The sequence below is a fragment of the Neoarius graeffei genome, chromosome 16, assembly GCF_027579695.1.
Source record: "Neoarius graeffei isolate fNeoGra1 chromosome 16, fNeoGra1.pri, whole genome shotgun sequence".
Taxonomy (NCBI): domain Eukaryota; kingdom Metazoa; phylum Chordata; class Actinopteri; order Siluriformes; family Ariidae; genus Neoarius; species Neoarius graeffei.
In genome coordinates this window covers 21,448,835-21,465,257 of record NC_083584.1, presented here as the reverse complement: position 1 = coordinate 21,465,257, position 16,423 = coordinate 21,448,835, and the positions used below count along the sequence as shown (strand labels likewise).

The 16,423-nt window shown below is 42.3% G+C and overlaps 1 protein-coding gene across 5 annotated transcripts in view; it reads left to right on the top strand.

The window, feature by feature from the left end:
* LOC132900500 (histone deacetylase 9-B) overlaps positions 1 to 16,423 on the top strand; it is a 130,633-nt gene that overhangs the window by 44,483 nt on the left and 69,727 nt on the right. For 3 of the 5 annotated variants that reach the window (XM_060942631.1, XM_060942628.1, XM_060942632.1), the window contains 4 exons: positions 649 to 860; positions 5,171 to 5,351; positions 10,809 to 10,947; positions 14,910 to 15,034. In XM_060942631.1, coding sequence (XP_060798614.1) covers positions 649 to 860; positions 5,171 to 5,351; positions 10,809 to 10,947; positions 14,910 to 15,034 — 657 coding nt within the window. The remainder of the gene's footprint in view (positions 1 to 648; positions 861 to 5,170; positions 5,352 to 10,808; positions 10,948 to 14,909; positions 15,035 to 16,423) is intronic. The other 2 variants (XM_060942630.1, XM_060942629.1) reach the window with 2 other exon arrangements.

Here is a 16,423-nt window from a genome sequence, read left to right as displayed (position 1 = left end):
GTGTGGCAATTCAGTGTTATGCATCCTAGAGTATTAGCTACGTAAGCTGGCGATGCTGTGATGTTCCTTTCTTACTGCCGCGTATCCTGATACGCCGTACATACGCAAGGCTGAAACGCCAATGTGTGAACCAAGCATTAGATACATTTTCAGTATGTTGTGTCTGGATATCGTCCCTGGATTTGGCTTCGTAGATTTTGTAGTTTGTGTACATCTTATGAAAGAAAGAGAAGTACGTTGTAGCTACGTTAGTCTCATGGCTGCAGTGCGGTGCTAGCTATAGAAGTTTTTTTCTTAAGTATTCTGAGAAAAAACAAAAAAAATAAAACTATTCCTTTAAGATTCCAATATCTCATCATTTATTAAAAAAACAAAACAAAAAAACAGCTGGTCAGCAAAAAAAAAAAAAAGAACCAACCCAGAATCTAGCACTGAAATCCAGGCTTGTCCTCAGTGCGAGACTTTGTCCTGGTGTGTCTCCGTAACAGGGACTTTTCCTTCCATAATGCTGTTTTTAAGATGAATTACAAAAAAAGTCTTGTTAATTTATGACTCGGAATGTGCAGCTGAGTCTCACATGACTAAGTCACTTTCAGATGTAAGATTATTTTGCATCTCTCTCTCTCTCTCTCTCTCTCTCTCTCTCAGGATCGGAGTTGTTGTCCCCAGTGGGCAGGTCTGAGGTCAGTATGCCGGAGTGGGAGCGAGACTCGGATGAATGGGAGAGGCAGCTCCAGAGAGAACTCCTTCTGATCCAAAGGCAGCAGCAGATCCAGAAGCAGCTGCTCATCGCCGAGTTTCAGAAACAGCACCAGGCTTTACTGCGACAGCACCAGGCTCAGCTACAGGAGCACATCAAGGTCTGATCTGTTTCCTGGTCGTTACTCTTCACAGAACTAAAAAGCGAGATCCACTAGAGGGCAGGTCTGCTGCAAAACATCTCCATGCCAATCTAAAGAATAATGAATGAATGAATGAATGCGTCACACAAATGTGGACTCTTACAAAGTTCTCTTCCGAACTTCCTGCCGTTGACGTAGATGTCTGACGCAGTCTCAAATCAATGTGTACCACTTTTAATGATCTAAAAGTGTTTACTTTTTTAAAATCTTTTTTTTTTTTTTGCCCAAAACGGGAATGCATCTTTTTAGGTGGAATTAATTCATGCTTAAAGTGCCATTCCACCATTGGATGTATTCTTTGGCATAAAATACAATATATTTTATGACAACATGACTAGACAGAGAAATCTTTTAGCTTCAAAATGATATATCAAACATAATTTTTTGACAGCGACAAGTATGTTAATTTTGCGACCAAAGTCACCTACCCTTTTGATTTCCGCGCGGTAGTGAAACGTGATGTCATCGGCAGGTTCCCCTTCTTGTGTACCACGTCACGTGTGACGTGGCATAGATTATCAGCAATGGCGGGTAGAACGCGATTTCCACTTGTCAATTGCTGTGCCGATATTCACCATCGACCGTCTCCTTTGGGCATCACTTGCTATTTTCCTTCACTTCTTTTCCGAAGCTGACAATCGCGTTCTATCCGCCATTGCAGATAATCTGTGCCACGTCACACGTGACGTGGTACACAAGAAGGGGAACCTGCCGATGACATCACGTTTCACTACCGCGCGGAAATTAAAAGGGTAGGTGACTTTGGTCGCAAAATTAGCATACTTGTCGTTGTCAAAAAATTATGTTTGATATATCATTTTGAAGCTAAAAGATTTCTCTGTCTAGTCATGTTGTCATAAAATATATTGTATTTTATGCCAAAAAAATACATCCAATGGTGGAATGGCACTTTAAAAATTGCATGTGATGTAAACAACGTAATTGCATAGTACAGAAGTATGCAGTCTGAGACCGATTTTTTTTTTTTAATTACTCAGACAAAAATCTAACCAGCAAGATTTATAAGGGGCGTCACGGTGGTGTAGTGGTTAGCGCTGTCGCCTCACAGCAAGAAGGTCCGGGTTCGAGCCCCGTGGCCGGCGAGGGCCTTTCTGTGTGGAGTTTGCATGTTCTCCCCGTGTCCGCGTGGGTTTCCTCCGGGTGCTCCGGTTTCCCCCACAGTCCAAAGACATGCAGGTTAGGTTAACTGGTGACTCTAAATTGCCCGTAGGTGTGAATGTGAGTGTGAATGGTTGTCTGTGTCTATGTGTCAGCCCTGTGATGACCTGGCGACTTGTCCAGGGTGTACCCCGCCTTTCGCCCGTAGTCAGCTGGGATAGGCTCCAGCTTGCCTGCGACCCTGTAGAACAGGATAAAGCGGCTACAGATAATGAGATGAGATGAGAAGATTTATAAGCTTTAACAATCACTCATGGTCATGTATATGCATCATTATTATTTATACAGCAGTCAGGTTGCAGTGTTAAACAAATTAACACACACTTTTTGATTTTTCAGGCGTTCACTTGCATCCTGCTAACAATCCATACTTCAGTATGAAATTTGTTCATTTTGTCCTCTGCTGCATGCAAGTGAACTCGTACAGTAATTGCAATTAAAACACTGACAAGCCGCCTTCTTTTCCAGAACAGCCCTACTCATTTTAAACTGAACAAAGCTGGGGGCGGAGCTAATCCCAGGGCATGAAACATGTAACCTCTCTCTCTCTCATTATCTCTAGCCGCTTTATCCTTCTACAGGGTTGCAGGCAAGCTGGAGCCTATCCCAGCTGACTACGGGCGAAAGGCGGGGTACACCCTGGACAAGTCGCCAGGTCATCACAGGGCTGACACATAGACACAGACAACCATTCACATTCTCACATTCACACCTACGGTCAATTTAGAGCCACCAGTTAACCTAACCTGCATGTCTTTGGACTGTGGGGGAAACCGGAGCACCCGGAGGAAACCCACGCGGACACGGGGAGAACATGCAAACTCCGCACAGAAAGGCCCTCGCCGGCCCCGGGGCTCGAACCCAGGACCTTCTTGCTGTGAGGCGACAGCGCTAACCACTACACCACCGTGCCGCCCTTCTGCTTAGTCGGACTTCTTAAAAACCTATCGATGGCTGCATGAATTGACTTTAGTGCTGTTTTTTTGTACAAAGTGCCGTCTTGGTGTCGTGTCAAGGTATAGAATAGCTCATCTCATCTCATTATCTCTAGCCGCTTTATCCTGTTCTACAGGGTCGCAGGCAAGCTGGAGCCTATCCCAGCTGACTATGGGCGAAAGGCGGGGTACACCCTGGACAAGTCGCCAGGTCATCACAGGGCTGACACATAGACACAGACAACCATTCACACTCACATTCACACCTACGGTCAATTTAGAGTCACCAGTTAACCTAACCTGCATGTCTTTGGACTGTGGGAGAAACCGGAGCACCCGGAGGAAACCCACGCGGACACGGGGAGAACATGCAAACTCCACACAGAAAGGCCCTCGCTGGCCACGAGGCTCGAACCCGGACCTTCTTGCTGTGAGGCGACAGCGCTAACCACTACACCACCGTGCCGCCGTATAAAATAGCTATAGACATTTATTTAATTCTTCCTTGGACATTTCAGTTCTGTAATTTTCAAACTTCTTTGAGCTTTTGAACCAGTCTAAAAAAATTCAACAAATTTTAATGCTTAAAGATGAAGAATGTAAACAAACCAGCGAAATGACAGGATCAATTTGTGAAAAATGCTATAATAGAGGCCATGGCTCTCTGCTGGAAAACGGTGGAGTGATTTGCTGCCCCAAGTGAAGGAGTTCAAGTATCTTGGGGTCTTGTTCACGAGTGATGGCAAAATGGAGCGTGAGATGGACAGGTGAATCGGGGTGGCGTCAGCAGTAATGCGGGCGTTGTACCGATCCGTTGTGGTGAAGAGGGAGCTGAGCTGGAAGGCAAAGCTTTCGATTTACCAGTCAATCTACAGTACGTTCCAACCCTCACCTATGGTCATGAGCTTTGGGTAATGACTGAAAGGATGAGATCGCAGATACAAGCGGCTGAAATGAGCTTTCTCTGTAAGGTAGCTGGGCTCACTCTTAGAGATCGGGTGAGGAGCTCAGACATCCAGAGGGATCTGGGAGTCGAGCCGCTGCTCTTTCATGTCGAAAGGAGTCAGCTGAGGTGGTTCGGGCATCTGATTCGGATGCCTCCTGGGTGCCTTCCTTTGGAGGTTTTCCGGGCACGTCCAACTGAGAGGAGACCTCGGGGTAGACCCAGAACACACTGGACAGATTATATATCTCATCTGGCCTGCTTTGGGATCCCCCAGGAGGAACTGGAAAGTGTTGCTGGGGAAAGGGACGCCTGGAATACCCTGCTGCCACCGCGACCCGACTTCGAATAAGCGGAAGAAGATAGATGGATGGATGGATGCTATAATACTAATTCTTGAAAAATAAAAAAGATACATTCTTACCATCAAATACTTTCATTCCATATTTTGTTGCTTTTTTTTGTATTTTTTGGGGTTTTGTTTTCGAGTAGTTTTTATTTCGTCCTCGGCTGGTTCAGCAACACACTCCGCCATTTTGTTTTTCTCTACTCATGGTATATGAGCTGATATCCTAGTCGTAGAGTAGCCAATCAGAGCGCATGATTGCTCATATCTAGTGAATATGGATAGAATGATTAAAATGATATCATTACAAGCTGAGAAACACTTTCAAAAATAAAAAAAGCACCTTTAGCTATTTACAATTCATACACAGCACGCGAATATTTTTAAATGCTTATATACTGTATATTTACGGTGAATGAATACCTTTAACCCTTTGGTGACTGACCCCTTGAAAATGGTTCCTCCAGGAACGATGACGTTTCAGTTGTCAAGACAACGGAAAAAATAAAATACAAGAGCATTTTGTTTTGTGCACAAGAGCATTGTGACGTATCTTTCTGTTTTTGTATTTTAGTTTTTCCGTTGTCTTGACAACTGAAACGTCATCGTTCCTGGAGGAACCATTTTCAAGGGGTCAGTCACCAAAGGGTTAAATAATGTGCTATTGCATCCATGAGTTTTTTTTCCCCCCACTTATGATTTGCTTGAGATATTTAGATTTATATTTACATCCTGCCAGATCTCAGTGTTTGAATCGATACATGTGTAGTGCGAATACCAAACTGCTGCCGGTTATAATCTCCTATAAACAGTTTAAGTCATGCAAACTGCTGACACTCACACACTCTTGTGCTCCTTCTTCCAGCTCCAGCAGGCTTTGTTGACCCTCCGACAGCAGCAGGAGGCTCTCTCTGAGGAGCGCACGCCTGAAATTGAGATAGATGAGGAGAGAGAGGAGGTGCAGGGGGAGGAGGTGGAGCGCCACAGGAGGGAGCAGGCTCAACACCAGCACCTCACCCACAGGAAGAAGGAGCGCAGCAAAGAGAGTATGTACATCTTCAATCATGCGAGTCGTTTTAATGTCGACGAGGGCACATTTTTCAGATTTGAGGTTGTTTATACAGAGAGGAAGGCGTGAAAGCTGTTTTACAAACCAGGTGCAGTCCAAGAAACCGATCTCGGGTTGAACTGTGACCTCACCATGTGAGAAAGTGACCTGATTGTAGGGTGGGTGTGACAATGAGAGATGATAGGGTTTGAAGTATTACGAAGCACCAGAATGCCTTGTTAATATATAGAGCAAGAAACGATCAAACACTGAATATTGAAGAATTCTCAATTCCGATTGGTCAGAAGGTGTTGATTAATTTTCCTTAGTATAAATATGGAGGTGGTTATAGAAAATATCACGCACTGATTGGTTGAGAAATTCAGACTCTTTCTCGATAATCACCTCGAGCGAACTCGGATGATCGCTTTGCCACCATAAGTGAGGAAGAATTACAAACGATGAAAGAAAGCGCAGTTTCTAAAAGCACTAAAGGTGCTACAAAGTTTGGTCTAAAACTATTCAAAGGTAAGGTGGAGTTGTGATTTATTTTATCGATTTCAAAACAAAGCATTTTATGTGACTTGGCATAAGTGACACAAGTCTGCGTCACACCGCATGCTGCTTTTGAAGTTTGAAATAAATAACTTTTTAATATGATTTTTAATTTTTTTTAAAAATAATCACCTGTATATTTATACTAAAACAATTAACCGCGTCAGGCTTAATGAATATCGGTGATTATTCTACATACAGGACACTTTTTCGATGGAATAAACACACGTGTTCTATTCCCTTCTAGTGGGTTTCATTCGTTTGGTTTGATAGCATGCAATATTGTTAGCATATCGCTAACATGTATTACGTCACTCTACCCAATGGAGAATGAGCGTTGAATATGGTTTACGATATTGCATGGTTGTCAAGACAACATGACGTCACACGTCGGAGACGTAAAACTTCCGCGCTAGCGAGCGACTGGGACAATTTGTAAACAAACATGGCCTCCAGGTTTGCATCGGTAAATACGGAAGATTTTGAGAGAATTTTGAAAGAGAATGACGCGTTGAACACCCGAAAGGAATGTGTATGTATAATAATAATAATAATAATAATATTGGCTGGCTTTTTTTCCTGGTATATCAGATATATTCCATTCAGCTACTCATGCTAGCTGAATGGAATATATCTGATATACCAGGAAAAAAAGCCAGCCAATAACCTCAACTTCATCTCAGTTATTATTCACTGATGTTCACGTTCACCTTTGGTGAATAATTTTTAAGTAACATCAGCTCTGACAGTTGTGCAGGCTGCAAGGCAAATGGCAGGTTTATAAATTATTGTGCTCTTGTAATACGTTATCATTTCTGTATATAAACAGGTATATGTGCACTTGCTACATAATCAAAAAATATTAAAGGGGAACTGAAGGCAAATTTTTTTATTATCAAAATTCGATTTTTCTCATTTTATTAAATATAGGAATGCATTTCTGATCACTATTTTGTCACTGTTATAGTAAGTTATGAGTGTTTGAAATATGCTCTGTAATATATCAGTCCATACGTCAAAGCAATGGCCGTAAACGAGATTCGTTGAGGCCTGTGCGAGACATCGTAGGACAGAAGTAGAACGTACAGCGGAAATAAAAGTGACCAACATCTGCCAACATTGTCAAAAGACGCGCGCGCCTTTGCCTCTTTCGAATACTGACGTAATCAAGCTGGAAGTTTTGCTTGTTTTGATAGCAATCAGGAAAGTTTGAAAAAAGTAGGCAGTAATCGTCATTTAAATTCGTTTTTGTGCAATATTTCGTTTGGAAAACAGTTTTCAAAATGGCGGCACTGACACCTGGCTGACACTTCGCGTTTCGAAGTCTTGCACAAGTCTCGTGAAGATCGCGCGGATAAGCGACGCCTGCCATGGACCAAACGAACTAAATTCAACACGGCTAAAAACCGAATAGGCCGATAAATATAATATTTAATTGCAATTAGTTGCCAATACGAGTCACGATATAAGGTTACTAAAACCGAAAACGTCATTGAATAACATGTTAATTAAGAAATAAAGTGAGTATAAAAATGACTTCAGTTCTCCTTTAAGAAACACATTTTCTGTGTGATGTTTGTTCAGCACTTATGGAAAGAGTCTCCAGTGTCAATGCTTTGTAACACTCAGGTATAAAGCTGTAAATGTAAGTTTTCCAACATGGGAGCGTCTTCAGGATGGAGGTGTGCAGATTGTGCTGTGCACTTTCTCAGGAACACACCGTTAGATGTGACTGTAAATGGATAAAAAGCACAACGTCATTCTTTACTATCATAATATCTATAAGAACTATAACACTATTAGTTCAAATGAATATCCACTATCGTCATGTGGCCCTACTGGCTAAATATCGCAGAACCCTGATGGTCTCCTGGACCCCATTTTAAGATCTATATAATGTTGTAGTACTCAAGACTGTACTCAAGACCACTTTTTGAAGGTCTCCGTCTTGTCTTGGAATCCACCACATTTTTACTTGGTCTTGTCTCGGTCTCAGACATAGAGGACTCTGGATTTTATTTCAAGACCGGTCAAAACCACAACTGTGGGGATTTGACTAAATTGCCCGTGTATTGTCTGATTTATTTGTTAACATCGTTACTGTGATGTGATTTGGATGTAAAATTTATGCTTCAAATGCAACCAATAATGTGACTCATTTCTAAATTGAAAATGGCTGTCACTCCTCCCTGCCCCCCTTCACACACATTGGTCTGGTCCTGGTCTTGACTCGATCTCGCCCTGCCTTAGTCTTGGGCTTGACTTGATATCAGCCCTTCAAAGTCTTGGTCATGACTTGGTCCCAGTTTAGGTGGTCTTGACTACAACACTAGAACCATGAGTCTATCCCTGTGTCAGAAATCACTCACTCGTTCACTATTCCCTCCTCACTATATAGGGAATTACTATACAGAGGACGATATAGTGAGCTCAATGATAAAATGAAAAAACGCTTTCAGACACTATTCCGTCATGGTGGTATTTACGTCATTACTGTTGCACAATTAAAGCGTGCCAGATCAGTCGCCTGATGGGTTTTTAAAATAAGAAATACATGCATGCATTTTTGTGATAAATACAGTCAAGCCGGAAAGTCTGCATACTCCTTTCACCTTCTCCACGTTTTATTACGTTACAGACTTATTCTACAATAGATTGAGTTCATTTTTTATTATAAAATTCTACACAAAATAGCCCATAATGACAAAGTGAAAGCAGGTTTTTAGACATTTGTGCTAATTTATTAAAAATCTAAATGTAAAATGCCATATGTATACAAGTGTGCACACCCTTTGATATGACACCCAAAAGTGAGCTGAGGTGCATTTTGTTTCCACTGATACTGCTTGAGATGTTTCTACAACTTAATTGGAGTCCACCTGTGGTAAATTCAATTGATTGGGGATTGCCAACACCTGCCTATATAAGGTCCCACAGTTGGCAGTGCATGTCAGAGCAAACTCCAAGCCATGGGGTCAAAGGAATTCTCTGTAGACCTCAGAAACAGGATTGTGTCAAGGCATAGATCTGGAGAGGGGTACAGAAACATTGCTGCAGCTTTACAGGTCCCAAAGAGCACAGTAGCCACCATCATTTGTAAATGGAAGAAGTTTGGAACCACCAAGAATCTTCCTAGACCTGGCCACCTGGCCAAACTGAGTGATCGGGGAAGACGGTCCTTGGCCAGGGAGGTGAGCAGGAACCCGAGGGTCACTCTGACAGAGCTCCAGCGTATCCTTGTGGAGATGGGAGAACTTTTCAGAAGATCAACCATCCAGGCAGCACTCCACAAATCAGGCCTTTATGGTAGAGTGGCCAGACGGAAGCCACTCCTTAGTAAAAGGCACATGACCGCCCGCTTGGAGTTTGCCAAAAGGCACCTAGAGGACTCTCAAACCATGAGAAACAAGATTCTCTGGTCTGATGAAACCAAAATCGAACTTTTTGGCCTGAATACCAAGCATCACGTCTGGAGGAACCCAAGCACCGCTCATCACCTGGCTAATGCCATCCCTACAGTGAAGCATGGCGGTGGCAGCATCATGATGTGAGGATGTTTTTCAGCAGCAGGAACAGGGCGACTAATCCTGATAGAGGGAAAGATGAATGCAGATAAGTACACCGAGATCCTTGAAGAAAACCTGCTCCAGAGCGCTCTGGACCTCCAACATGACAACAACCCAAAGCACACAGCCAAGAGAACAAAGGATTGGCTTCGGAGAAAGTCTGTGAATGTCCTTGAGTGGCCCAGCCAGATCCCAGACCTGAATCCAATTGAACATCTGTGGAAGGAGATGAAAATGGGTATGTACCGATGCTCCCCATCCAACCTGCAGAGCTTGCAAGGATATGCCAAGAGGAATGGGCAAAAATGTCCAGAAACAAGTGTGCCAAGCTCGTAGCTTCTTTCCCAAGACGGCTTGAAACTATAATTGCTGCCAAAGGTGCATCAACCAAGTATTAGGCTAAGGGTGTGTACAGATATGTAACCCCTAAATAACCTTTTTTTGTCAGTAAAATAAATTTGCACATTTTCTAAAAACCTGCTTTCACTTTGTCATTATGGGCTATTTTGTGTAGAATTTTGTGACAAAAAATGAACTCAATCAATTGTAGAATAAGTCTGTAACGTAATAAAATGTGGAGAAGGTGAAAGGGGTGTACAGACTTTCCGGCTTGACTGTACATATTATGCTGAGTGTATTTCCCACATTAATAAATACAAAGTACCTGCATCTTTCAATTCTTTTAAATCAAGGCTGAATACTTTCTTCTTTGCCGCTGCCTTTTATTCAACCAAATTTGAGGCTTTTGATTTGATTTCTTTCAGCATGACCGCAATGCATGATGGGACATATTGCTTGGTTAGTGACCGTCGGTTGTACACTACTTTTCGTGATGCATTGTGGGATACTTTGAGTGCACTATATAGGGTGTAATAATGCTCACTATACATTCGGACAGCACTACAAAATGGCGTCCTCACTATAGTCCACTATATAGTAGTAGGGAGTGATTTCGGACACAGTAGAATTCCAGAAGAATGTAGATCTGGAACAGGAGGCAAAAGCTGATTTAATCATGGAGGAGGAGGAGCCTGGACATTAAAGCATGCTCAGATATCAGAGAAGCACATGCCAGGCTTCCTGAAAGTGAAAGACATCTGTTAGATTACACAAACATCAGGATTATATCAATGCACTTCATAATTTGTAAATCTCTAGCACCTTCTATGCTCTGTGATGTGCCATCTGTCCTGCAGAATGCTCCTACAACCAGAAGGTGGCACTGTTTGTACATTTGTCTGATTCATTCATGTTATCTCCCTGGCCCAGTGGAGTGGAGTGGAGTGGAGTGGAGTTTTTCCTCTTAATAATGCATTGCATGTGTTTTAATGCAGGCCTGGATCTTTTTCCTTCAGGTGCTATGGCCAGCACAGAAGTGCGACAAAAACTGCACGACTTCCTGCTGAATAAATCGGCTAAAGACACGCCTCCGTCTGGTCACCCTCTCAACCAGCGCGCCAAACTCTGGTACATGTACGTGATGCTTCATTAAAGTTGGATTAAAATGTGACCTTGGCACCAGTCTTGTGCTTAATATCATCATACGGACCTTCGTTTCTGGATCTTTGGTGTCCTGTTTGGGTTATTATTTAAATCTCATAAGGATGGAAAGAAAATCGAGCAGAAATGAACTAAGATCTACATCATATGGCGAAGCATTGATGTGGAAATGTTTAAGTTTTAGTAATGAATATGACTTTAATGGAATAGTTTGGTTGAATTTTTCACTTCTCCCAAACATACTTGGTCAGTTGGTGCCTGATGTTTGCTTTTTTTGAGGTTTGCACTGTAACTATCACATATTCGAGGTTTATTTGACTCAAAATTTTTTTTTTCTTGTGCAGCTCATGCTGTAAATATCCGCCTCAAACCGCAGCCAGTTCTTCGGTGATGTCACGCCAAGTTGGTGTGATTTACTGTAATCTATAAAATGGGGGGTTGGGGGGGAGGGTAGAATTTCACTCCGTAGCTGAATACTTACTGGAAAAAAGGAAGTGGTGACGATGATGATGATGATGATGATGATGATTCCCCCCAAATTAAACCAACATTTGCCTCAAGAAAGGAAATGAAAATTCTGGCTTGTATTTATGAAAGAGGTTTTGGGTGAGAAAAACTTCCATTTGGTCTCATGGCTAAAGAACTGAAGAAGCAAATGTTGGACAGCAAGCGTTCTTTGTCTACAAGGCTACATTTACCTCCTTTAACACAGCGATGATGCAGTGTAAGAAGACATTAGCAAGGGAAAATATCTGGAAATATGCAAAATGACCGAGTATTTCTTATTATAAGCTGACAGGAAACCAAATATATGATTATTAAACACATTTTTGGACACTCATTTCTTTTTTGCAGTGCGATATTCATTTTCTGATTCTAATTCCAAAAAAGTCGGGACACTCTGCAAAACATAAATAAAAACAGAATGTGAAGATTTGCAACTCATGGAAACCCTATACTGTATTTCATTGAAAATAGTACAAAGACAACATATCAAATGTTGAAACTGAGAAATTTTATTGTTTTTTTGAAAAATATATGCTCATTTTGAATTTGATGTCCGCAACATGTTTCAGAAAAGTTGGGACGGGGCAACAAAAGACTGAAAAAGAAAAAAAATTGGTTAATTGGCAACAGGTCAGTCACATGACTGGGTTTAAGGCTACGTTCACACTGCAGGCTGAAGTGACTCAAATCCGATCTTTTCGCCCATATGTGACCTGTATCCGATCTTTTATTGACAATATAAACGACACAGATCCGATTTTTTCTAATCCGACCCAGGCCGTTTGGATATGTGGTCCTAATTCCGATCCCTATCCGCTCTTTTCATATGCGACTTCAGTCTGAACCGCCAGGTCGCATTCATCCGACTTACACGTCATCAACAAGCCACAAACGTCACTATTCTGCGCTGAAGTAGGCGGCGGGTCTCTCAAAAAAAGTTACAACAACATGGCGCATAATCACGGGCGCAGATAGAGGGTGGGACTCGTCCCACCCAGATTTAAATTCACCTCGTTCGGTCCCCCCCACTTATAGGGAGGAAAAAACGTCTATGCTGTCTTTCTTTGCATAAAGCAAACCTCACGGAAAAATCAAAAGACTAATTACCATTCGGTTTATTGAGGTGCACGGCAGTGTATACATAGTTGCAACAACTCACATAAAACAAAGACTGATATTCGGTTGGTTGAGCTGCGCAGACTGCACAGGTTGCGAGCTCGAGCTTGGTTGCTATGGTTACTAACAACAAGTTTGACAGGCATATCGGGGTTGGGGTTGGTTTGCTGGCAGCTTTGTCCCCCTCCAGTTTTTTGTCCCTCCCAGTTCAAAAAACGTATCTGCGCCCCTGCGCATGACATCAATGCGAGGGACGCTTCGGGCTGTGAAGGTTCTGAATCTTCTCAATGGAAGGACGCAGAGGTTAGGGAGCTGATTTCCATTTGGGGGGATGCAGCTATTCAAGCTAGATTGGATGGGTCATACCGCAACCGGGCGGTTTTACTTCCGTAAACACTGGCCATGCTCACTGCGTGTGACGTCGTCGTATCCTGCAATGCGCATGCGGAACACTTTTAGGTCGCTTTTCGTTCATACTGAGGATCACATACAAGTCGCATATATTTGTTAATGTGAACGACCTCACAAAAAAATCGGATTTCACAAAAAAATCGGAATTGAGCATTAAGCCTTGCAGTGTGAACGTAGCGAAAAAAGAGCATCCCAGAGAGGCGGAGTCTCTCAGAAGTAAAGATGGGGAGGGGTTCACCACTCTGTGAAATACTGCGTGGGCAAACAGTGCAGCAATTTAAGAATAACGTTCCTCAATGTAAAATTGCAAAGAATTTGTGCATCACATCATCTATGGTACATAATATCATTCAAAGATTCAGAGAATCTGGAGAAATCTCTGTATGCAAGAGACAAGGCTGAAAACTGACATTGGATGCCTGTGATCTTCAGGCCCTCAGGAGACACTGCATTAAAAGCAGACACGTGTCTGTAGTGGAAATCACTGTATGGGCTCAGGAACACTTCAGAAAACCATCGTCTGTGAAAACAGTTCATTACTGCAGCCACAAATGCAAGTTAAAACCAGATATAAACAATATCTAGAAACACCGCCACCTTCTCTGGGCCTGAATTCTTTTACGATGGACTGAGGCGAAGTGGAAAATTGTCCTGAGGTCTGACGAATCATCTCATCTCATCTCATTATCTCTAGCTGCTTTATCCTGTTCTACAGGGTCGCAGGCAAGCTGGAGCCTATCCCAGCTGACTACGGGCGAAAGGCGGGGTACACCCTGGACAAGTCGCCAGGTCATCACAGGGCTGACACATAGACACAGACAACCATTCACACTCACATTCACACCTACGGTCAATTTAGAGTCACCAGTTAACCTAACCTGCATGTCTTTGGACTGTGGGGGAAACCGGAGCACCCGGAGGAAACCCACGCGGACACGGGGAGAACATGCAAACTCCACACAGAAAGGCCCCAGTCGGCCACTGGGCTCGAACCCGGACCTTCTTGCTGTGAGGCGACAGTGCTAACCACTACACCACCGTGCCGCCCTCTGACGAATCAAAAGTAGAAATTCTTTTTAGAAATCATGGACACCACGTCCTCCAGGCTAAAGAGGAGGGGGACCATCCGGCTTGTTATCAGTGCACAGCTCAAAAGCCAGCATCTGTGATGGTATGAGGGTGCATTAGTGCACATGATATGGGTAGCTTGCACATCTGGGAAGGCATTATTAATGCTGAATGATATATACACGTTTCAGAGCAATATGCTGCCATCCAGACAAAATCTTTTTCAGGGAAGGCCTTCCTTCTTTCAGCAAGACAATGCCAAACCACTTTCTGCACATATTAAAACTGCATGGCTGTGTAGTAAAAGAGTCCGGGTGCTAAACTGGCCTGCCTGCAGTCCAGACCTGTCTCCCATTTAAAACATTTGGCGCATTATGAAGTGCAAAATATGACAAAGGAGACCGCGAACTGTTGAGCAACTGAAATTGTATATCAGGCAAGAATGGGACAACATTTCTCTTTCAAAACTACAGCAGTCGGTCTCCTCAGTTCCCAAACATTTACAGAGTATTGTTAAAAGTAGAGGTGATGCAACACAGTGGTAAATATGCCCATCTTAACTTTTTTGAAATGTGTTGTTGACCTCAAATTCAAAATGAGCATAGATTAAAAAAAAAACTATACAATTTCTCAGTTTCAACATTTGATATGTTGTCCTTGTACTATTTTCTATGAAATACAGGGTTTCCATGATTTGCAAATTATTGCATTCTGTTTTTATTTACAGTTTACATAGCATCCCAAATTATTTGGAATTGGGGTTGTATCTGAGACATGCGTTTATGACTGGAGGTGAAGTATTAATCTAATCAACTGTCTTTTTTTTTTCTTAGCACCAGCCAGCACATGTCCATGGAGCAGAATTCTCCTCCTTTAGGAGAGATGCCTCCTACATTCAAATCCCCTCTGCCCTCTGGCCTGGACACCAGGGAGGAGGACTTCCCCCTCAGGAAGACGGGTAGGTCACAGTGCAGAGGTCGTCAGTAGAAATAAAGCTGCCGTGAATACGCGGCTAACAACGAAAACCTGAGAGAGAGAGATTTATCCAGGCCGGGATATGTGTGGTGTTTGCATATGATTTAATTCTTGGCATCAAAGCTGAGACATGATGCCTAATATAATGTCTAAAAATACTTAGAAGATCTAGATATATCTCGAAATGTTTATCCAACGCCCCCACGTCCTCGTGTCACCTCACATAGTTAGCTGGCTAGTTCACCACAAAGTACTTATATTGTCATATTCTTAACTCAAACCTGTCAACATACAGTATCGCCATGATTTAACTTCGATCTCCGGGGTAGACACGAGTGGGATTTCAGTAACACGATTCACATTCTTATATTCTCAGTTATTTGTTTAACATTATACCACAGTGTTGTTTAATTCTCAGTTCTGATTCTTCAGAAGGAGTTGATTGATTTTCTGCAACAGCAGCTCTGACAGTAGTGCCTGCTTTAATAAATCACAAGGTTATATTAATGCTTTCATTACCTCCACAAACTTTGTTGGACGAGGTAATGTTTTCACCTCTGTTTGTTTGTTTGTTTGTCTATCCCCAACGTTACTCAAAAAGTAGTGAAGGGATTTTGAAGAAATTTGGAGGAAAGGTCATGGGCCAAGGAACAATTGCCTAGATTTTGATGCAAATCCGGATATGTACATGGATCCAGAATTTTGTTGCCTTTTCCCAATGTAACTCAAAAAGTAGTGAACAGATTTGGATGAAATTTGGTGTACAGCTTTAGTATTATCCTCGATTCAAGTGATTTGATTTTGATCTTGATACTATGTGACTTGGTGGAGAAATGCACTCTACCCTTCTAGAGCTCCTTCTCGTTCTGATATGCTATCTCTCTATATTACCAGCAAATTCATTTGGACTTATATGGTAGATGATCGACGTAATCTAAGCTTAATAATAAGCAAATAGAAAGAAATCACTGGTATGGTGAAGATTTGGATAAGGAGACGCTTATTTAACATTTTTGGAAGGAGCCTCCAGTGTCATAGAAATAGGAGTTTGTTATTAACCTCAAGAAAGAGATAAAAGACTGGCAGCTGGCGAGGGAACTGTTTATAGATGTTATAACGTAATGATAAGAGGAACTAACTTGTTTTTCACTTGTTTTTCCACAATTTTAAATGCAACTATAAATAGATTAAAATTAACACTTTGGGTTGTAAGAAAATTCACTTTGGGGTGATAATAGGGACTCCGCTTCACATCAGGCTGCTTCACACCACTTTGTCGCTGATTAGTTTCCTATAACAGCATGCTCCCAAGCTCATATGCCGTATATGTATGCTGTAACAAAATTTTACCATATTGCTAACATTAAATAAC